This window comes from Rhinopithecus roxellana, chromosome 8, assembly GCF_007565055.1.
Source record: "Rhinopithecus roxellana isolate Shanxi Qingling chromosome 8, ASM756505v1, whole genome shotgun sequence".
NCBI classification, from domain to species: Eukaryota; Metazoa; Chordata; class Mammalia; order Primates; family Cercopithecidae; genus Rhinopithecus; species Rhinopithecus roxellana.
Window position 1 is genome coordinate 22,382,865 of NC_044556.1, and position 22,939 is coordinate 22,405,803.

Below are 22,939 nucleotides of genomic sequence, written 5' to 3' on the forward strand. Positions count from 1 at the left end.
TATTGTCAACTTCGGTAAAATTTAAATATGAGCTTAAATGAAATACGAATTTTGTCACGGTTGACAGTGTTCTCTGTGTGTTAGTTAGGTTAAGTTTGTTAACTGTGGTCTTGATTTTTATCTTTTGTTTTTTGTTTAATTTTTATTTTTTTCTGTTCAGAGGTGTGTTAAAGTAACCCTTATGATTGTGGATTTGTCCATTTCTCCTTTTAGCTGTCTATTTTTGCCTTACATATTTTGAAATGATCTTATTTTGAATTTTGAAATCTTCTTTGTTGATTGACTTCTTTATCATTATGGAATATCTCTCTTTATCTCCAGTAATCCTCCTTGACTTAAAATCTGTGTTATCTGACATTAGTATGGCTATACCAGTTTTTTCACTGGTTGCAAGTTGTGTCCTTTTCCATCCTTGCACTTCCTGTGCACCTTTATTTAAGGCGTGTCTCTCCGGGACAGGATGTAGATAGAGTTTGCTTTTTTCCTAGTGCAACAACAGTGGGTTAATACTCAGAATGTTTGGTCAATTTTCATTTAATGTGATTACTAATTTAAGCAGGTTTATATCTAACATCCTACTATTTACTTTCTATTTAACCCACTGTTTCATTTACCTTTTTTCTTCAATCTTGCCTTTCTTTGAATTACCCCAGTATTCTATTTTCCCCTCTTTTAACTTATTTTTGATGTTACAAAACACATCTTGGTATTTTTAATACAAATTATTGCTTTTACCACTTTCTTGACAGTGCTAGAACTTCATAACACTTTAACTCCAGCTTTTTGCCTTTTCCATTATGGCTGTCATGTATTTTAGTTTTGCATAAATTTTACACTTCTCAGTATTAGTATTGTTTTGTAACAGTTGATGTTCATTATATTTACCTTTTCTAGAGCTCTTCATCCTTTTCTTTCTTTCTGTTTTTTGCCCAGGCTGAAGTGCACTGGCATGATCTTGGTTCACCACAACCTCTGCCTCCCAGGTTCAAGTGATTCTCCTGCCTCAGCCTCCCAAGTAGCTGAGATTACAGGCATGCACCACAATGCCTGGCTAATTTTGCATTCATCCTTTTCTTCATTTCTGTATTTCTATCTGGGATTATTTTCCTTCTATCTAATGACCTCCCATCAGAATTTCAATTAGTGTAAGGCTGCTGGTAACTAATTCTCCTTTCTGTCTGAAAACATCTATATTTCACCTTAATTTCTGAAGGATATTTTTACTTTAGATAGAATTATTTCCTGCCCCCCCAGCACTCTAGAGAGGTCTCCTAGGTAATGGGGTTTAAATGCTTCCTTGCTGACATTCATAACAGTGACATAACAAAAATACTGCAATTGCTTAATGCAGTGATTTTAGATTTTCAGCATCTAGAAACATCTCTTTCATTTTAAATTCAAAGGCATAGACTCAGGCTCAGAACTTGAAAGGACTGTACAGACCATCTATCTCAGTTTCCTACCTAATAATAATCATGGTAGATAGTTACTTAGATTTTGACTTAACGCTTCCCAGTTTTGAGGGAATTCACCACATCAGAAGATAGTGTATTTAAAAACAGTCCTAATCATAAATGGCTTCCTTCTAGAACACTAAGATGAAAACTGCCAACCTTAACCTCCTTCTGTCCAAAGGAGCAAGGAAGCCAGGAATCCTTGTTTTCACTTAAGCCGTTTGTCCTCAGGTTTCCACAGGAAGCATCCCTTTCTCTATCCTTCCCAACTCCACATTCACAGTGAGTCACTAATCCCTGTCAATTGTGTTTCTAAAAATAAACTGGAATTTAGGTCATCATCCCCACAGAGGGTGGCTTAATGGAGGGCCTATTTCTCACCTGGATTGCTGACCCTTTTCCTGATTATGAGTAGAAGCTAAGTGATCTCCTTCAAGCTCTATTCCACATGCCTATGTCTTCAACAGCTCTCCATCACAGCACTGTTTTCTAAACTGTTCTTCTGGGACAGAGGGTGGAGGGATGGACTTGTTAATTCTGTCATCTGGTGTGTTGTTCTCTCATTAACAAAACTGAACCTACAAAACTCACTGCAACCCAGAACAACTTCAGCAATTTTAGACACAAAGGTTTTAATTAAATGAATAAACTTTTATACATACACACTAAAAATGACATTGGAGTTGGGATGTGATAACCCTAAACTTCAATTTCCTTGCAACTAGAATGAAAAAATACAATCTGAAAGTATATGATTTATAGCAGCTCTGGCCTAAAAATGAAGATGAAGGAATTTAGAAATGATACGGAATTTATAATAGACACCTGAGTTGAAGTCTTATCACTCTTCCTTGTTAGGTATATAACCTGTAGTAAGTTATTTAACCTCTTTGAAGTCTATTTGCTTGTCTGAAAAAGGCAGTTAAGAATACCTGCTGTATTAGTCAGGGTTCTCTAGAGGGACAGAACTAATAGGATATTAGGGGAGTTCATTAAATATTAACTTGCACAATCACAAGGTCCCACAATAGGATGTCTGCAAGCTGAGGAGCAAGGAGAGCCAGTCTGAGTCCCAAAACTGAAGAACTTGGAGTCTGATGTTCGAGGGCAGGAAGCGTCCAGCACAGGACAAAGATGTAGGCTGGGAGGCTAGGCCAGTCTCTCCTTTTCACATTTTTCTGCCAGCTATATATTTGCTGGCAGCTGATTAGATGGTGTCCACTCAGACTAAGGGTGGGTCTGCCTTCCCCAGCCCACTGACTCAAATGTTAATCTCCTTTGGCAACACCCTCACAGACACACCCAGGATCAATACTTGGTGTCCTTCAATCCCATCAAGTTGACACTCAGTATTAACCATCACAAGTCTGCTGCTTGTCAACTTGAACCCATACACAACTCCTGAGATCATACATAATCTTCAAATAAAGACAATAACAAGGTCATAATTACACCTAACATAATACAACTGTCCTTCCTTCAACCGGAAATGCACCAGTCCCCAACCCAAATACTATTACATAAAGTTAACAATGCTTAAATGCTGACATGAAGTCAATAAATCTTATGTCACATGATAAAGGAAAAGGTGTTTTTCTTCTTTTATTCTTTTTTTTTTTTTTGAGACGGAATCTCACTCTGTCGCCCAGCTGGAGTGCAGTGGTGCGATCTCGGCTCACTGCAAGCACCGCCTCCCGGGTTCACGCCATTCCCCTGCCTCAGCCTCCCAAGTGGCTGGGACTACAGGAGCCGGCCACCACGCCTGGCTAATTTTTTTGTATTTTTAGGAAAGACAGGGTTTTGCCGTGTTAGCCAGGATGGTCTCCATCTCCTGACCTAGTGATCTGCCCGCCTCAGCCTCCCAAAGTGCTGGGATCACAGGCGTAAGCCACCGCGCCTGGCCAAAATAAAGATATTTTCTTAGTGCAAGTGTATACATTCACAAACATGTTTTTAGCAAAAGAAGGAGGAAATACTCATGACAATTACAGCCCCCGTTCTTTAGCTGGTCACGTGGTCATAGCCGATGACTATCTTTTTCTACTGCCCATTCTGTATTCCCTTTGCCTTCAGCAAGCACCTCAGCAGGTCGTGGTTTTTTTCCTGGTGGAGTGACCCAAACCTTCATTCCTGAGGGGTCTGAGCCATTTGTAGTCCTGCCTGGATTGGGCTGTTGTAGTTTCCTACTGACCTTAATCACAGAGCATGGTAATACTAATGGATGCCCTAATGATCTGTGTTCCACGCATACTCTTACCTCCGTTGTGGAGTAGTAGACTGATTTCATCTTGATAGTCTGGGTAATCACCCCAGCCAACACTGTAACTCCTTTCTTAGCCTGTTGACTTAAAGGTAGGAGGAGCCCAAAGTGTCCAGGTGGCAATCTTAACTTCCAGTTTAATGGAATTGTTGTTGTGTCTCCTGGTGGCAGCATTCCTCACTCTGGAACTAAGGCCTCTAGGCCAGCAGAATGTAATGTCACAGGAAGAGGAAGCAAGAATTTTGCTAGTGGATCACTAGGGGTGATGGTGAGTGGTGCCACTTCCACTTCTGCCCCTTGATTCCTGGACCTGTGAATCCTGGCTATGGGAGAAACAGTACCATATATTGGATGCTGATTCAGAGCATACACCGCCTTCTGGAGACCTTTGCCCGAGCCCTGCAAAGTATTGTCACCTAGTTGGCATTGTAATTGTGACTTCAAAAGGCCATTCCACCCCTCTATCAACCCAGCTGCTTCAGGATAATGGGGAACATGGTAAGACCAGCGAATTCCATGAGGCTGAGCCCACTGCCACACTTCTTTAGCTGTGAAGTGAGTGTCTTGGTCAGAGGCAATGCTGTGTGGAATACCGTGGTGGTGGGTAAGGCATTCTATGAGTTCATAGATAGTTGTCTTGGCAGAGTACTGCATGTAGAATAGGCAAATCCATATCTGGAGTAGGTGTCTATTCCTGTGAGGACAAACCTCTTCCCTTTCCATGATGGAAGAGATCCAATAAATCAACCTGCCACCGGCTAGCTTGCTGATCACCCCAAGGAATGGGACTGATCATCGAAGGCTCAGTGTTGGTCTCTGCTGCTGGTAAATTGGGCACTCAGTAGTGGCCACAGCCAGGTCAGCCTTGGTGAGTGGAAGTCCATGTTGCTGAGCCCAGGCGTAATCTCCATCCCTGTCCCCATGGCCACTTTGTTCATGGGTCCATTGGGCGATGAGAGGGTTGGCCGGGGAAAGACACTGAGTGGTATCCACAGAATGGGTCATTCTATCCACTTGATTATTAAAATCCACCTTTGCTGAGGTCACCCGCTGGTGAGCACTCACATGGGATACAAATATCTTCATGGTTTTTGGCCACTCAGAGAGGTCCATCCACATTCCTCTTCCTCAAATTTGTCACCAATTTTCCAATCATGCTTCTTCTACTTCTTTCCAATCATGCTTTTTCCACCGACTCAAATGTTAATCTCTTTTGAGATTAACTTCTTCCAAGTCCCTGATCATCCAGCCAAACCATTGGTTACAGCCTATTAATCAGTATATAATCACACATTTGGCCATTTTTCCTTCCATGCAAAGTGCACAACCAGGTGTACTGCTGGAAGTTCTGCCCACTGGGAAGATTTCCCTTCACTGCTGTCCTTCAGGGATGTCCTAGAAAGGGGCTGTAGTGCTGCAGCTGTCCACTTTTGGGAGGTGCCTGCATATTGTGCAGAACCATCTGTGAACCAGACCCTAGTCTTCTCTTCCTCTGTCAACTCACCATAAGGAACTCCCCATGAGGCCATCAGTGCAGGCTGGAGTAGAGCAGGCAGGGTGGCAGCAGTAGAGACCATGGGCATTTGAGCCACTTCCTCATGTATCTTACTTGTGCCTTCAGGACCTGCTTGAGCCTGATCACGGATATACCACCTCCATTAGATGATGGAATGCTGCTGTGCACGACCCACTTTAGGGGTTGAGGGGTCAGAAAGCTCCCAGTTCATGATAGGCAGTTCAGGTTGCATGGTGACTTGATGACCCATAGTCAAACATTCGGTTTCCACCAAAGCCCAATAACAGGCCAAGAGTTGTCTCTCAAATGGAGTGTAGTTATCTTCAGAAGACGGCAGGGCCTTGCTCCAAAATCCTAGAGGCCTCTGCTGTGATTCACCTATGGGGGCCTGCCAAAGGCTCCAAGACGCATCCCTATCTGCCACTGACACCTCAAGCACCACTGGATCTGCTGGGTTATATGGCCCAAGTGGGAGAGCAGCTTCCACAGCAGCCTGGACCTGTTGCAGAGCCTTCTTCTGTTCTGGATCCCACTAAAAACTGGCAGCATTTCGGGTCACTCAATAAATGGGCCAGAGTAATACACTCAAATGAGGAATGTGTTGCCTCTAAAATCCAAATAGGCCCACTAGTCATTGCGCCTTTTTCTTGGCTGTAGGAGGGGCCAAATGCAGCAACTTATCCTTCATCTTAGAAGTAATATCTCAACAGGCCCCATACCACTGGACCCCTAGAAATTTTACTGAGATAGAAGTTCCCTTAATTTTAGTCAGATTTATTTCCCATTCTCTGGCACACAAATGTCCTACCAATAAATCCAGTGTGTTTGCTACTTCTTGCTCACTGGATACAATCAGCATAATGTCATCAATGTAATGGGCCAGTGTGGTATCTTGCAGAAGCGAAAAGCAATCAAGCTCTCTCTGAATAAGATTCTGACACAAAGCTGGAGAGTTGATATACCCCTGAGGTAGGACAGTAAAGGTATATTGCTAGCCTTGCCAGCTGAAGGCAAATTGCTTCTGATGGGCCTTATGGACAGGAATGGAGAAAAAGGCATTTGTCACGTCAATGGCTGCATACCAGGTACCAGGAGATGTGTTAATTTCCTCAAGCAATCAAACCACATCTGGTACAGCAACTGCAACTGGAGTCATCACTTGGTTAAGCTTACAATAATCCACTCTCATTCTCCAAGATCCACCTGTCTTCTGTACAGGCCAAATGAGAAAGTTGAATGGGGATTTGGTGGGAATCACCACCCCTACATCTTTCAAGTTCTTGATGGCGGCACTAATCTCTGCAATCCCTCCAGGGATGCAGTATTGTTTTTGATTTTTCTAGGTAGAGGCAGCTGTAATGGCTTCCATTTGGCCTTTCCCACTATAATATCCCTCACCCTACCAGTGAGGGAGCCAACGTGGGGGTTCTGGCAGTTGCTAAGAATATCTATGCCAATTGTGCATTCGAGCACTAGGGAAATGACCACAGGATGAGTCTGGGGACCCACTGGACCCACTGTAAGTCAGACCTGAGCTAAAACTCCACCTGATCTCATAAGCCCCTACTTTAACTGGTGGACCACAATGACATTTTGGGTCTCCTGGAATCAGTGTCAGCAAATGTCTGATCATTTCCTTTTCCCCAGTGCAGTTACCCTGGTAAAAGGCCGGAGATCTCTTTGGGGAAGGATGGGAGAAAGATTCACTACATCAATTGTCAGTAATGTAGTGGTGTCCTTCCTCAAGGGGACATGGCCTCCCCTTCATTCAAGGGGTTCTGGGTCTGTAAGCTGACTGAAGTCTGGAAATTGATTGAGGGGCTGTGATTCTCTGTTTTTATAATTCAAATTAATCTTTTGTCCATTCAACCTAGAAATTTTCTGCTTGTATAAATTAAGTAGGAATGCAGTAGCCTTCCTATCCATTTCATTTCTAGGAACACCATGATTAATTAGCTAAGGCCAGAGCTCTAGACGGGTCAGACTATTCTGATTGCCGCTTTGCCTCTGCTATCCATTACGGTAACTATGCCCACCCTGCCTTTGATGGTTGAGTGTCACCACTTGGCCCCCGCCACCCCAGGATCCAATTACTCCCACTGTATTTAAATTTTGTAGTTGAGTGACTGCAGTTCCCATCATTAGATCTGACATACAGAGAAGAGCAATTACAGCAATTACAGGGCTCCTCAAAGACGCAGGTTCTGATCTTGCAAATCTATTCCACAACTCAGTGTCCCTAGTATCATCAGGGTCCTCCCACACAACCCCATTCCAAGTTTCAGGGTCCTATTCTTTTCCAGTAAATGCCCTCACTTTAACAGTAGACACCTGGTGCATGCATCTTTTGTTACAAGTCAGCCACTCACATGATAAGAGCTTGTGTCTGCTTTTCCACAATTTCAGCTCTTGCTCTTCAGGAGGTAAGATTCTCACTCAGGGCAATCTTAGCAGATTTGAGGCTCAGTATCTGTTTCTAAAGCTGGGAGACAAAATCTCTGAGTTCATAATTTTCTTTCATCACTTTGTACACTGAACAGAGGAGCAACCAACCAGCTTCATTGTGTTTCTTGGTTCTCCACATATGGTGAAAGGTATTATGCATAGAGTCACTAAACTCCTTGACTCTCATGAGTAATGAATCAGGAGTGTCAAATGCATTTATTTTGCATAACTCTCGAAACAGTTCACACCAAGGACTATCAGTGTTCTCCATACTATTAGAAGGAGAGTCCTTAGCATTTTGGGGTCTAAATATTAAGTAGCCAACTCCAGAAACCCCAAACCAATGAAAGAACTCCATCCTTACTATTCTGTTCCTCTAGAACCACTCCCAATACCAAAATCTGTATTAGGGTTCTCTAGAGAGACAGAATAGGACACACACACACACACACACACACACACACATACACACACACACATATATATGGAGAGCTTATTATTAACTTACACAATCACAAGGTCCCACAATAGGATGTCCACAAGCTGAGGAGGAAGGAGAGCCAGTCCAAGTCCCAAAACTGAAGAACCTGAAGTCCAATGTTCAAGGGCAGGAAGCATCCAGCATGGGACAAAGATGTAGGCTGGGAGGCTAGGCCAGTCTCTTGTTCATTTTTCTGCCTGCTTTATATCCACTGGCAGCTTATTAGAGTGTGCCCACCAGATTAAGGGTGGATCTGCTTTCCCCAGCCCACTGATTCAAATGTTAATCTCTTTTGGCAACACCCTCACAGACACTCCCAGGAACAATACTTTGTAACCTTCAATCTAATCAAGTTGACGGTATTAACCATCACACCTGCCTAAGTAAAGATTAAATGGGATGATCACCACACTGCAATTTGTTGTTGTTTTTTAAAAAAGTGGAGGGCCGGGTGCGGTGACTCACACCTGTAATCCCAACACTTTGGGAGGCTGAGGCAGGTGGACCATTCAAAGTGAGTAGTTCGAGACCAACCTGGCCAACATGGTGAAACCTTGTCTCTGCTAAAAATACAAAAATTAATGGGTGTGGTGGCGTGCACCTGTAATCCCAGGTACTCGGGAGGCTGAGGCAAGAGAATCGCTTGGACCAGGAAGGCAGAGGTTGCAGTGAGCCGAGATCGTGCTACTGCACTCCAGCCTGGGTGACACAGCAAGACTATGTGTCAAGAACAAAAAACAAACAAAAAAAGTGAATGAAGGGAAAAGTAGATTAAGTTTTCAATGTAACATTGTTCATAGCAGGAAGAAAACCTGAAAGCAACCTAAATGCCCATCAACAGTGGGAATAATAATACATTGCAGGATAAATACCCAGTAAAATACTTTAGTGTTTTAAAAAAGGAAAAATAAACTATAGTTACAATTGTACAGGTAGCTTTGTCTGTTTTAAAGCCAAGGAAGGATTAACATAAAACTCAAGATAGTGGTTACACCTGCTGTGAGAAGAGACAGGCATGTGATCAGGAAAGAGCATTCTGGTGGTTCCTTAACATCCTGATAAGGGTGTTCGGGGCAAATGGGAATTCATTTTATAATCATTCTTTAAATGATACATGTATATATACACACTGCTGCATTTATGATCCAGTTTTAAAACAAAAAAAATTTAAAACTCTCATTGAATCTTAATCATGAGACTTATGTATCTATACTTGGAGATGGAGAATACGTAGACCTTGGTTCACCGTCCTAGTCTCCTGTATTGAATCACAACACATTCTTCTGATTTTTTTGGCAATTACTAGGTGAACTCTTACAACTTTGATTAAAATAATTGATACAGAAAATTTCTGATTTTGCTAGCAGTAGATCTCTAAAAGCAAATTTTTGGTATAAAATGATCTACAGAGAATTTGGCAGATGGCAACTATTGTGTCAGGTCTGTGTCTACAACTGTAAATAAGATTTTGCCATTCTTATAGTCAGGCTGTGTTATAGTCATCCTGATTTTTAATTTTTTTTTTTTTTTTTTTTGAGATGGGTCTCACTCTGTCACCAGGCTGGAGTGCAGTGGCGTAATCTCAGCTCACTGCAACCTCCGCCTCCCAAGTTCAAGCAATTCTCCTGCCTCAGCCTCCGGAGTAGCTGGGACCACAGACGCCGCCACTAGGCCCGGCTAATTTTTGTTCTTTTAGTAGAGATGGCTTTTCACCATGTGGGTCAGGCTGGTCTCGAACTCCTGACCTCGTGATCCACCCACATTGGCCTCCCAAAGTGCTGGGATTACAGGCGTGAACCACTACGCCTGGCCTGATTTTTAAATTTCAGTGCTGTATTCACTTATCAATGAGCAATGCCTCATTGGTAATGGTCACTGTTCATCTCGTTTCCAATCCTGTCAACACTACAAAAGGATGACTTACAACATCCTGTAACGAATGGGCATGAACTGCATCCAGAAACCTGAGACATGTTTTCATGTCATATACAGTTTTTTGTTAATTGTTTAAAGCTAAAGATTAACTCAAATAAAGCTTGTAACTCAGAAGTTTAATCTATTAGTTGTTTAATCTGTTTTCTGAACTGCATGCTTATTTTATGTATGCAGAGTAGATTGGCTGAGTGTGAGGACACTTAACACAGTAGTAGGATGCCAACCAAAGCAGAAGCCACGTACTCACCATTTGATAGCCAACATAGTAACTGTTTCAGTCAAGAATTGTCAATAGACTCAAACTAGCCTGTGACAATTCGATGAGAAACAGGACATTCACAATCTTTAAGAATCTCCTCACAGCCGGGCGCGGTGGCTCAAGCCTGTAATCCCAGCACTTTGGGAGGCCGAGACGGGCGGATCACGAGGTCAGGAGATCGAGACCATCCTGGCTGAGACGGTGAAACCCCCGTCTCTACTAAAAAATACAAAAAAACTAGCCGGGCGAGGTGGCGGGCGCCTGTAGTCCCAGCTACTCCGGAGGCTGAGGCAGGAGAATAGCGTGAACCCGGGAGGCAGAGCTTGCAGTGAGCTGAGATCTGGCCACTGCACTGCAGCCTGGGCGACAGAGCAAGACTCCGTCTCAAAAAAAAAAGAATCTCCTCACAAAGTACTTCCTAATTCTAATTTTACAACGGAGAAACCTGGTATATACTATCTGAACCAAGTGACTAAAATTAATAGCATCAGGTATAAGACAAATTGACATTGTGTGCATCCTGGCATGACACATTGGAGTATACAGCATCATTTCTGTAGTATTGGACAAAAATGTCTATCCTAAATCTTATGAGTCTTTAATGATAAACCAAAACTGAGGAACTTACTACAAACTGGTCAATACTCCTCAAGTGTCAAGGTCAAAGACAAGTCTGAAAAGCTGTTCTGGACTGAATGAAACAAGAGATAGGACAACTAAAAGCACCATGTGGTCCTGGATTGCGATGCTGGAACATAGGAACATTACTGAGGCAATCAGAATCAGCAGATTGAATGTGGCCTATGGATTAGATATCATTATGATGTCAATGTCAATATCCTAAGTTTGATGGTGGTACTATGGTTATGTAGGAATGCCCTTGTCTTAGGGAAATACACAGTAGATAGAGGTAATAATGCAAAAAAATATTTTGGCTGGGATTACATTAAATCTACAAATGTAAATTAACATCTCTACATGACTGAAGCTTCTAATTTGTGTACATTATGGAGTGTTACATTTATTTAAGATCTCCTTAAATGCTTCCTGACGTGGTCTAACATTTTCTCCATGAAGATCTTGTACATCTTTTGTGAGACTTATTCTTAGGTATTTTGTATTTTTTAATGATATTGAAGAGATCTTTCTAAAAACTTTCATTTCTGTTAGTTGCTGATATCCAGGAATACAACTGACTTACATACTGATTGTGAATGTAGCAACTTTGCTAACTCCTAGATGTTAACTGAATAGTCTACATTTATATAATCATATCAATACATCACCATAATTTCCTACCTGTAGGAAAGAAAAACCCACAGAATTCCATAGACTATAAGTTATTTAACAATATACAATGTTTGGCATTTAAAGAGGTGTTTCCAGTTGTATAAATACTGTAAGTAACATAACGATAGCTAGGAATAGTGTAGCCATAGTACCATCTTTAAATCACCCAAATAACTGAGGTACAGTTCTATCCGCTTATGAGTTCACTAGGCAACAAGTCTCAGGGATCATATAGTCTTTGTCTCTGTATCAAAACAAATACACTGCCTAAGGTACACTAAAAGTAATTTAACATACTGTACTCATAAATTCTAATTAAGTTCTCTGTAGGTAAAACATGGCTAGGGAAGTTATGATCAACCCTTCAGAAATGACTTCTCAGAACCTTGGACAATACACCTCCCACAAGGCTTTCTGGTGTTCTGGCAGCACTAACAGGGCTCCCGCTGTTGCCCCTTCCCTTTGCTCACATATCTTTCCATGTGGCATAAAACAACTTCGGGATAAATGATTTCTATCACATTATTAGCTAGCACAACACACTGCACACTGTGGACACTCTAGAAATAGCAACCTCTTCTCAAGAGATACTTGCCTCAGAGCCCCAAGAAACTAGAAAGCATCTAGAGGCTTAAGGCTCTAAGCTGGACAAAGTGCCAGGGAACCCTAAAGGCAGAAAGGACCCAAAAGTGAAATTCTCATTTTTGAGCTGTGAGGGAAAACAGAGAAGTAAGTTTATTACATGATATAAGCTTTGGGTTGTCTCCATATATTAAAAGAAAACTGAAGAAGTTTAAAAGTATATTTTCTAAGTTTTAGTATAGGATGATGATAATGTTCTGCAGATGAATAGGTGCTCATGGTTGCAAAACAATGTGAATATACTTAATGCCACTGAACTATATGCTGAAAAATGGTTCAAACAATATACTTAAAAATGGTAAATGTTACGTGTATTTTACCACAATAAAAAATTTTTGAAGTTGCATTTTCTATTGTTAAAAACTACCAGATATCATTTAGTAATCAGTCATTAAGAGCACTAACCATCAAAATCTGACAGCCCTATATTTGAGATTTGTCTCTACCTGTGGAACACAGAAGCAAGTCATTTAACTAAGCTTTAGTTTCCTTACCTGTAACACAGAAATAATAACATGATTACCCACCCATTACAGGTTGCTCTGGACTTGAAATAAAATAATCCATGTAGCAACTTGGCAAAGTTCTTGGCACACAGAGAAGGCTCAATACACATTGGCTCTAATTTTCCTTTTAGGTATTCACAGCAATATGATTCTTTTATATTTTGTACAATGAGGACTAAAAACAAGGCTTCAGGAAAAAAAAGGGCTGGTTATTGCTCCCTAGACCTTCACATCACATAGAACTATAAAACAAGTTTCCGTAAAATTCATTCCACATTGTAGTCAAGGGATGTATGATCCCAGGTGTTGACTTCTAAGCCAATGGTTAACCTTAAATTCTCGTACTGTAATAGCCAACAATTGAAAAGAAGCCACGAGAACTTGAAATAATTTAACAAGTTGATATATATATATATATATTATCAAGTGTAACAGTCATACAAAAACATTTAGTAGAAATATAATTCACACATACAAAAACAGTCTACTTATTTTTTGTCCCTTTTATATCCTATTTTAGACAAAATGATAAAACCCAGAAAATAACAGGAATGTACTAGTCCTAAAAACTGGACATTTTATAAATGAAACAGATCCAATCACCTATACCTTCTCTCAAATTCCAAATAATGAGGCTTACTGACCTGTACTCTCAGAATCAACTTAAATAAATTTTAGCTTGATTTGGATGGAATATACACTTTCGATGGTTGACAATCCAGGTAGAACAAGTACATAAGATGATTCATAAGTCAAAACATTTCATACAAAAGGAATAGTTTTAACCCAGACAAATCAAGAGGAAATGCACTGAATTTAAAAACTTCTGAAACAAGCATTTTTTGGACCATTTATAAAATACCAAAAAGTTCAGAACTGCTGAATAATAAAAGTTTATATAAAATAAAGCCAAGGGGTGAAAAAACTATCAAATGTATTAAAACCATCTAATGCCAAATACAATATAACTGAACTATATAATTCAGAAACAGGTTTAAGTGCATTTTCTTTATACAATTTAATTGACTATCACATGTAAAAACTGGCAATTAATTAAAATGCAATTAAATACAGATTTGCAAGCCTTCTGGCCATTATGTAAACATTTACAAATTAAGTGAATTGCCAATTGAAAAATAAGAGCTTACATACGTATCTTAAAAAAGCACAAATGTAAAAGATGCAGTATAAAGTTGTGTGAAAAAACATATTCATACCAACAAAATCTTTTTAGGCACTTGCATTCAGAAACATTCCTTTTATAAATAAGCACTTATAATAGTTTCACTCCAAAAAATAAACCTGATTTTCCCAAATTGCACCTATTAGTTGAGAACTATTATCATATATTAGGGATGCATTCAAATGGACCATTTGGTGGGGAAAGTCAACTGAACTTTAAAAACTATGAATCCACCTATCTTATTCACAACTTCAAAAATACAGAATTTAAAGATAATTCCAGTGAGGCACAAACGTGACCCTATCAAAACATTCTACCATTCAGTATTACCAACAGAGGATAACACAATACAACAAAAGGCAAAACCCATGATTTGGCAGTCCTATACAAAAGGGGCCCTGTCAAAACACTCTTTCACAAAATAAGCACAATACCACAAAATAACACAACAACAACAACAACAACAAAACCCCTGAAATTTGACAACCCTACACAAATTGTGGAATTTCATCTTCGAGGTCTTCAAACTGTTGCATTCGTTTTAGCCTTGGTCTCTGACATGTTGGATTCACATCAGGCAAGCCAAGCTCCTCAGAGTCTTCTTTAGGTTGACCAGTTGCCTGCCCAGGACAAGCTGATGCTTTGTCTGGGTCTGGCCTTGACTTCACCATGAGACCCTGGGGATCGTGAGCTGTGCCAGGAGGCACTGCTGCTGAGGGTGAAGCTGGCTTCTCCTCATTCCCCCTGATACTGATGGCGGGAGCATGTGGTTTATAAAATGTTGTCCAATGTTGAGGCTGCAGTGTTCTGGGTGCTCTGACAGGAGCGAGAGGGTAGGAATCCGAAGACCGTCTCTCAGATGCCTCTCTCACTGACCTGACTGGCTCTGTGTATGGCTTACTGGGCTGAGTGGCATTGACAGAATGGTCTCCACTAATCTGGAGGCTTGTTGTCACTCCTTTTTCCTGGAGTGCACTGGGCATGATCATTGTAGTCTTGGCAGTTAGGCTGTTTTGTTCATACTGTTTGTCCTGAATTTTTTGTAGAGTTTGTTGGTCAAAGCCATTAAATTTGGAACAAACAGTAGTAGCAGTTTTATTAACTCCTTCGAAGGCAGGATTCTTGCAAAACTTGTCTAAATTTACATTTCCCATATTTCTGCCATTTCTCTCCTTAGGAGGGCTTGCAAGAAGTAGTCTATCTACAGGCAAACTTACAGGTCTAATCTTGGTCCTTGGAGTATGCCTCTCCACACAGTTTGTTGATGACCTATCAGATTTCAGAGAAAGTGGCTTAGGGGTTTTACCATCTTCTATCTTTTGGGATGCTGATTCAACCTCCTGGTCTAGAAGCAACTGTGCTTTGTCTGAAAATGAAAGTAATCTATTTAAGTTCATGGCACATGGTTAATAAGAGAGTCTGAATGAGTTAGAGATGAACACTGTATCAAGACAATACGAGTCTTATATATTTTTTCTAAAGTAATATTCTCAGTTATCTATGCAGAGGAGTTAAACACTTGCACAGTATTAAAGGTGTATATTGAATTTAAAAGTTCAAATTTTTTACTCATTTAAATCAATATGAACAGCTACAAAATACAAAAAAACACTTGCTGAGTAACTTCCTTTTAAGTGCTGTGCATGAGCAAGTACTTTCTGGGTCAAAAGACTATCACAATGTCAACAGGTAGACATGGGAAAATTAACCTCAGAAAAGTGGCACTGATTTACACACCAACCAGATGTAACTGTGCCCTGAATCCCAAGGATTTTGCCAACTCCTTCAATCTGCTTTTCAATTACACTCAACCCAGTGACAGCATATCACATTAGATTACTTAGATGCTCTCCTTATCTGATCAACTAATAAAGCATAACATCCATTCTGTCAAATGAAGGCTGAATGCTTTTAAGTTAAAAAATGCCATTTTCCCCATCTGCTCCCAGATTTTCTTTCTTCTACAGTCTGAACCCACAGTCCATGTTTTCTCACTTAAAAGCCTCAGTTCCTGCATCTATCCTAAAAAATTCCAATTCCAGGAATGTTCCAGCCCTCCATTCTCCTGCTTTTCTGTTCACTGCCAGAACACATCCACCAACTCTGTGCCTTGATGCCATCCTGACTTTGAGCTGCAGCCGGCCCCAAGCACAGCATGCAATCCTTTCCCTGCCACCCAGTCCTTCACCCACATCTCTTAGGCAGTGGTTTACAGACAGGTACCCACCAGAGTAACTTTTCGGTAGTCGTCTCATCTGACCTTCTTCTACACCTGGGACTGCTGGCCTCTCTTCCCTGGGTTCCAAGGCTCTTTTTTTTTGTTTTGTTTCATTTTTGTTTTTTGAGACAGAGTCTCACTCTGTCACCCAGGCTGGAGTACAGTGGCATTATCTTGGTTCACTGCAACCTCCGCCTCCTGGGTTCAGGTGATTCTCTTGCCTCACTCTCCTGAATAGCTGAGACTACAGGTGCCTGCCACCATGCCCAGATAATTTTTGTATTTTTAATAGAGACAGGGTTTCACCATGTTGGCCAGGTCCTGAACTCCTGACTTGAAGATCCGCACACTCCGGCCTCCCAAAGTGTTGGGATTATAGGTGTGAGCCACCACACCCGGCCCAAAGCTCTTTTGATTTGCTTTCCCGGGTCCTCCACACATTTATAGAGGATTCTAAGGGACCTGGTTCCTTGCAATTGAACTGTAAGCACCAACGTATATTCTTAAATTTCTAAGGGAAAAACTTAGAGGATAATGGAGAAGAGGACAGACTCTGAAGCACAGTTGCCTGGGTCCTGGCTCAGCCCTGCCTGCCACTTCTGCACTGGGCTAGGCAATCCCACTGTCCCATGTGTCTTCATCTGTGAAAAAAGACTCCTATGTGTATCTATGTTGCTGTGTGATCTAAATGATCTACTAGGAAAAGTGCTTAAAATTATGTTGTATGTAATAAACACTGGAAAGTGACATTTATTATTATTACTGTTCCTAAGAGCTTCATGGGATAGTGAAAAAAGTTAGGTTTAGCAATCAGAACTGGGTTCAAATGTATTAGGAGCACAATCTTTGGCATTACTTAAGTCTCTTTCAGATGGTTAGTTATGGGCTGAATGAGGATAATGCTCTTTATAGCACAGAACTATTATGGTGATCAAATAGAGTCAAACAAATAAGCACAGTGCTTAGCACAGAACAGGCAGGTACCTGGTAAGTGTTAGTTCCTTTCCCTTTTTTTTTTTGAGACGGAGTTTCACTTGTCACATTCTCAGCTCACTGCAACCTCTGCCTCTAGGGTTCAAGTGATTCTCCTGCTTCAGCCTCCTGAGTAGCTGGGATTACAGGTACCCATCACCATGCCTGGCTATTTTTTGTATTTTTAGTAGAGATGGGGTTTCACCATGTTGGCCAAGCTGGTCTCAAACTCCTGACCTCAGGTGATCTGCCCGCTTTGGCCTCCCAAAGTGCTGGGATTACAGGTGTGAGCCACCATGTCCGTCACTCCTTTCCTTTTTAGACCTTATGTTCACTGATACTTGACTACACATTAAATTTAACATATATGGCTGCAATGTAAAAACCTGGAATTTAGCTATAACAATGTAGAAATGACAATACAAATGGAAGCTTTGCCACCAGCTTAACAACTAGCAATGACAGCAACTAATATTATAAAGAGAAAATAAGTGAATAAAATGACTGTAGTCAAAGAAATAAAAAATACATACACATCTCTGTGTTTAATGGGTTAAATGTAGGCCACAGGTAAAAAGCATGTCAAAAAAAAAAAGGAGGACTCTAAATTTTTTGAAGAGTCTAGTTTGACTCTGTATGAACAGTTAGTTCAATGCACTGAATGATGGAACCAGAAGATACTAATGAATATCACATTGCTCAACACATTTCTACCTTAATTTTAGCTGATGGCAAAATGCAGAAACGAAAACAAAATTCAGAAGGAACACAAAAAACATTATGAGCTCCAAGATGTCCTTATTACAAGAAAGACTTTTATGAAGAATGACATTCATTTAAATGCAAGGTACACTAAAAGGCAACTTTCTCAATGGCTAGTCAAGATTTGTTAACTAACGAAGCTTTATTCTCTGGCTTCCCTCATCACCCCTCACCTTGACTTTAATCATGGTTCTACTGGCAAAGTTTTAAGTCAGCAAACATTTTCTTTTAACATGGCTACTCACCACTGAGACATGCATCACATTTTTCTAACGCATTTTGCTTGCGTTCTGACTCCTCAAATGATGTAGCTCGTTCAAAAATTTTGCTTTCACTCTCTGAAGTATGGATATCCTGTTGATGGAAGATAATTTTTAAAATGGAAGAAGTAAAACACAACCTCAAAATAAAGAGTTCAAAGATTTTTAACTTATTAACATAAACATTACAAAGTTCTAATATAATTCCATAAAGGTCAAACTCACTTCCTTTGAAGGAAAAAATAGTGACTTCATGGAACGTTCAGGGTCTCTTTCTTCTGGTGATAACAGAGGCTTTGGAAAACAGCCTTGATCAACCTGAGGTGAAAAAACACCTGTGCTACACATGACATGTTGCGGCTGTAGGGCCCCATCGAAGATCTTCTGTGAGTGAGTAATGAGGAACTCCACCAAGCGTGCTTGGTTTGAATACTCGGCAAGGGAGGAGATGGTGATAGGAGCAGTTGTGGGCCTTGGCCTGATGAGACTTGGTCCAAATATCACCCCCAAGTTTTTGGAGTTCATCTTGTTTTCTTCTGCATGATCTACTACCCTGCAAAGTAGAACACATATAGTTGCATGAGATTTGCCTATAAGAGTTCCTTAACTGTAGTTTACTATGGAATAGAGAGGGTGGAGGAAAAATGAGCTGCATAAGAATACTAGGGGAAAAAAGTCTAGAAAAAGGTTATATTTATTTGATTAAAATATTGACCACATGCCAAATAGAGTTTCACAGTTTCACAGTATTGAAATAAATTTCAAGTAGAAGGAAGTACTACAGTTTTACTAGCAGAAAGAAAAAATACCCCTAAAAACTGCTCCCATCTCAGTATATGGTATATCCTCCCAAGTCCTTATACTGGGAACCTAAACATCACTGTCAGTTCTCTCACTACCCATCTCCAGTCTTCAAGTCTAGATGATTCTCCCTTCTGAAGATCTCAGTTCCAACACCATCCCCACTCCTCTGGCCTCACTTGAAGCTCTTACCACCTTTTATTTCTATGATTATTCAAGGAGATCTGAATTGTAATAAAGGCCTCCTCTCCAACCTAGTTTCCATATCGCTGCCAAAATATCTAAAAGGCAAATCTGAGCCTGTCAAATCCCTAGCTCAAAATTCTTCAGTGCGTACCGAAGCAAGATGGTCAGTGCACCTACCAGGCATGCAAGACTTTATCAGGCCTCTACCTGGCTCAGTTTCTGCTACTGCTTGCTGTATTGCAGCCTAACCAATTCACTTGTATTTCTCAGATGTACAACGTGCTCTTGTATCTCCATGTCTGTGACTTTGTGCCTGGAATGCTCTTCTGTGTAATTTTGCCCACCAAGATACTACTTGGTTCTGTAAGTCTGATTCAAGGGCTATCTCCTCTGATTTATGCCCTGACCACACAATCTTCCTCTGCATGCTGTACATAGCTGTTAGAACAATGATGCTGTACTCTGCTGGTCTGCAGATCTGTCCCTGCAGCTGATGAGACCAACAGATGGCTGAAGCCCTATGTTTTCATCCTTGTTTAGCCAGCCAGAGCCTGGCACACAGGAGGCATCTGAGGGAACCATGTTGGCTGCAAGTACATATATCTTCAATGTCTCCCCTTCCCTTACACAGATTGGAGATGAAATGTTCATTTTAAAAGTAACACTGCAACAATATGAACACACTTAACACTTAAGAACGGCTAAGGAGTACCAGGCGTGATGGTTCACACCTGTAATCCCAGCACTTTGGGAGACTGAGGTGGGAAGATCATGAGGTCAGGAGTTCGAGACCAGCCTGGCCAGTATGTTGAAACCCTGCCTCTACTAAAAATACAAAAATTAGCTGGGCATGGTGGCGTGCACCTGTATTCCCAGCTACTCGGGAGGCTGAGGCAGAAGAATCACTTGAACCCAGGAGGCGGAGGTTGCAGTGAGCCAAGATCTTGCCACTGTACTCCAGCCTGGGCGACACAGCAAGACTCCGTCTCCCAAAAAAAAAAAAAAAAAGAAAAGAATGGCTAAGAAGGTAAATTTTGTTATGTGGATTTAGATTTTACCACAATTAAAAACAAAACAAAACAAAATCAATTGCCCATTAATGAATGTCTTAGTTATATAAAATTCTTACCGCTTTAGATGTACTATAAGGAAATGAAGACTGTTAAAATTTGATGCTGGCAATTGTCTTAGAAGGTCTTTGATTTTTAGAAGAATTCGGTTTATTTCTATACACATATTTGGCCATTTTTTGTCTTCAAGACTATCCTTTTTTGTATCTTGCTCTTCATTTACATGTTGGATCTCTTTTGCAAGGTCTATAAATTCCTTGTACAATCGAAATAAAATAAATGGTTCCGGGAGCTAAAGAAATAAAATTACATTGGGGTGAGTACTCTTTTTTTCTGTTAATAATCAACTATTACTAACAGTTACAGAATGATTTAGGATGTCCCTTTACATTAAGAAGATTTAAAGTCAATCCACATTTAGTAACGTAAATGTTTGCTACAGATGTAGTCTATAAAGTAAACCTAGAATCATCATCATAAATTGTATCTGTATTAAAAACGACTTAACTGATAATCAGTAAAACTAAACCTAAAGCTGCATGATGGAATTTTACAAGTCTGATATATATCCTATACCAATTACATTCAGGACTCCCCCAAAGTTAGTATGATCTTCAACTGTTTTATTGAAATAAAACCCAGGATAATGCATAAAATAAGTCAAATTAATTAAAAAGGCAAATAAACTGAATTTTCTTGATATGAGAGAAACAGCAAGAAAACACTGTCAACATTTTATTTATCTAATTTTTTAACACACCTTGAATTGTCATAAATAGGTCAAAAGAAAAAGTACCTTCTCAAACTAACAAAGGGCATGCCATTTTGATCTGCCCGGTGTCATAACGAATTTCAATGTTTCCACTTGCTCTGTGATGAAACACAGGGTACCTCTAACTACTACCTGATGTCCTATTTTATTGCTGGTGAGGTAGGTGCCCCTTTCTCTGGTTTCCTCTGCTGGTCCTAGAGAGGGGCAGCCTTGAGATCAATTTCTACCTACACCACTCTGGGATCTGAAGGAAGTCACTTAACACCTCTTGGAGCTGCAGATTTCCTACACAGTAAATGAGTAGCATTAAGGCTACTCTCTAACATTGTTTTAAGAATGGAACATGCTTTCTCACAAGAAAGTCTCCATCACATAATATTCCTCAGACAGAATGAGAGATGATAGTATTGGACCCTATTCATTTCCTCTCTTTGCCTGGCTAGAAGAGATAAAGGATGATTCATTACGAGATTTATAGTCATTCAAAGCTACTTGGCCTCCATTTTTCAGCTAAGAGTCCTATAAAATGTGATTAAAGATACACCAGTAGTTTCCTGGGCTAACATGGTAGATTCAACAATTATACCCAATTTCTTTCCCTGCAATCCCACTAAAATACAGTAAGCCCACAGGATTGAGAGAATAGGAGAGGAGACGAAAGCATGACTTCATAAGCTGAAGAGTTGAAGAGCAAATGAACAAATACTGACTTAGCAGCTCTGAGTAAGCTGAAATCTCAAACTGTGAACCAACATGACTGACAGAATCCTAAGGAGACTCAGGGACTGTCAGCACTAGGTCTTCTGAATCTGCTGGAGCGTGGGCTATCTGAGACGGCTTAGATCTGTAGATCCCTGTTGCCACTTGACCCTTCTGAGCAGCCCCTTCCCGAGAAGTCTCAAGGTTTCTTCTCCAGGCAGTATAAAACAAAAGAGTCTCTGGATGGGCAACGTCAAACACAAAGGACAGATGGGCAACTATCTGAAAATGGGGATTTAGTGGCTACACATGCCGTTCTAAACGTAGAGATCCTGAGATCTTAGCCTGCTTGGCTCTTACAGGACTGGTACCACACTCTAGGCAAGGAAAGACCCTTCTCTGGGGTATCAGACTCCCCCACGAACAGAAACCTATAGCGATAGAGGCATCAAGTGTTTCCCAAACAGTCCACCTACATCACCCTACAATAAAGCTCAAAGTCTTCAAAGATTTCATGTGTTCAGAAGCTTCGAAAGAGATTCAATTTTCAACTCTTTCATTTTAAGCAGACAACCATGGAGACAGAAATCAAAATGAGTAGAAAAAAAAAACCCATAAAGGTCTAGGACTGTACTGTTAATATGGTGGCCACAAGGCACATACGGCTACTGAGCACTGGAAATGTGGCTGGTCTAAACTGAAATGTACTTTAAATGAACAAAACACAGCAGATTTTAAAGACTCAATAACAAAAAAAGGTAAAATTATTTCATTAATAATTTAAAAATACTGATTAAATGTTCAAATGGTATTTTCAGTTTAAGTAAAATATTAAACTAATTTCACCTGTTTGTTTATGTGGCTACTAGAAAATTTAATATTGTAATATGTGGCTCACATTATATTTCTATTGGGCAAGGCTAGAGAATAAGCCAAGAAAAGAATACTTAAAAAAAAAAAAATTATAAATATCCTCAGATATTGCAGTCATTAAAAAAGGAAGAAAGTTGCAAAAGGAACAAAAACCACAGTTTTGGAAAACTGAAACATGATACCAGGAATGAAATAGCTCACAGCAAGGAAGAAAGATAAAGCTGAGGAAATCTCTTAGAAAGTGTTGTAAGAAAACAAAAAAAGAAATGAATGATAGAGAAAAGATAAGGGAACTTGAGAACCTGTCCAGGTTGTCAAATATCCAAATAAGAGTTCCAGATGGAAAGCAAAGAGA

General features: G+C 40.3%; 1 protein-coding gene across 4 annotated transcripts in view; it reads right to left on the reverse strand.

Moving 5' to 3' along the window:
• Positions 1-12,347: 12,347 nt before the first annotated feature.
• Positions 12,348-22,939, reverse strand: part of ARHGAP29 (Rho GTPase activating protein 29) — a 76,506-nt gene continuing 65,914 nt past the window's right edge. For 3 of the 4 annotated variants that reach the window (XM_010385130.2, XM_010385131.2, XM_010385132.2), the window contains 4 exons: positions 20,300-20,532; positions 18,409-18,736; positions 18,169-18,277; positions 12,348-15,337 (listed from right to left, as the gene is read on the reverse strand). In XM_010385130.2, the coding sequence (XP_010383432.2) occupies positions 14,460-15,337; positions 18,169-18,277; positions 18,409-18,736; positions 20,300-20,532 (1,548 nt within the window). In that variant the 3' untranslated portion in view covers positions 12,348-14,459. The remainder of the gene's footprint in view (positions 15,338-18,168; positions 18,278-18,408; positions 18,737-20,299; positions 20,533-22,939) is intronic. The other variant, XM_030936651.1, reaches the window with a different exon arrangement.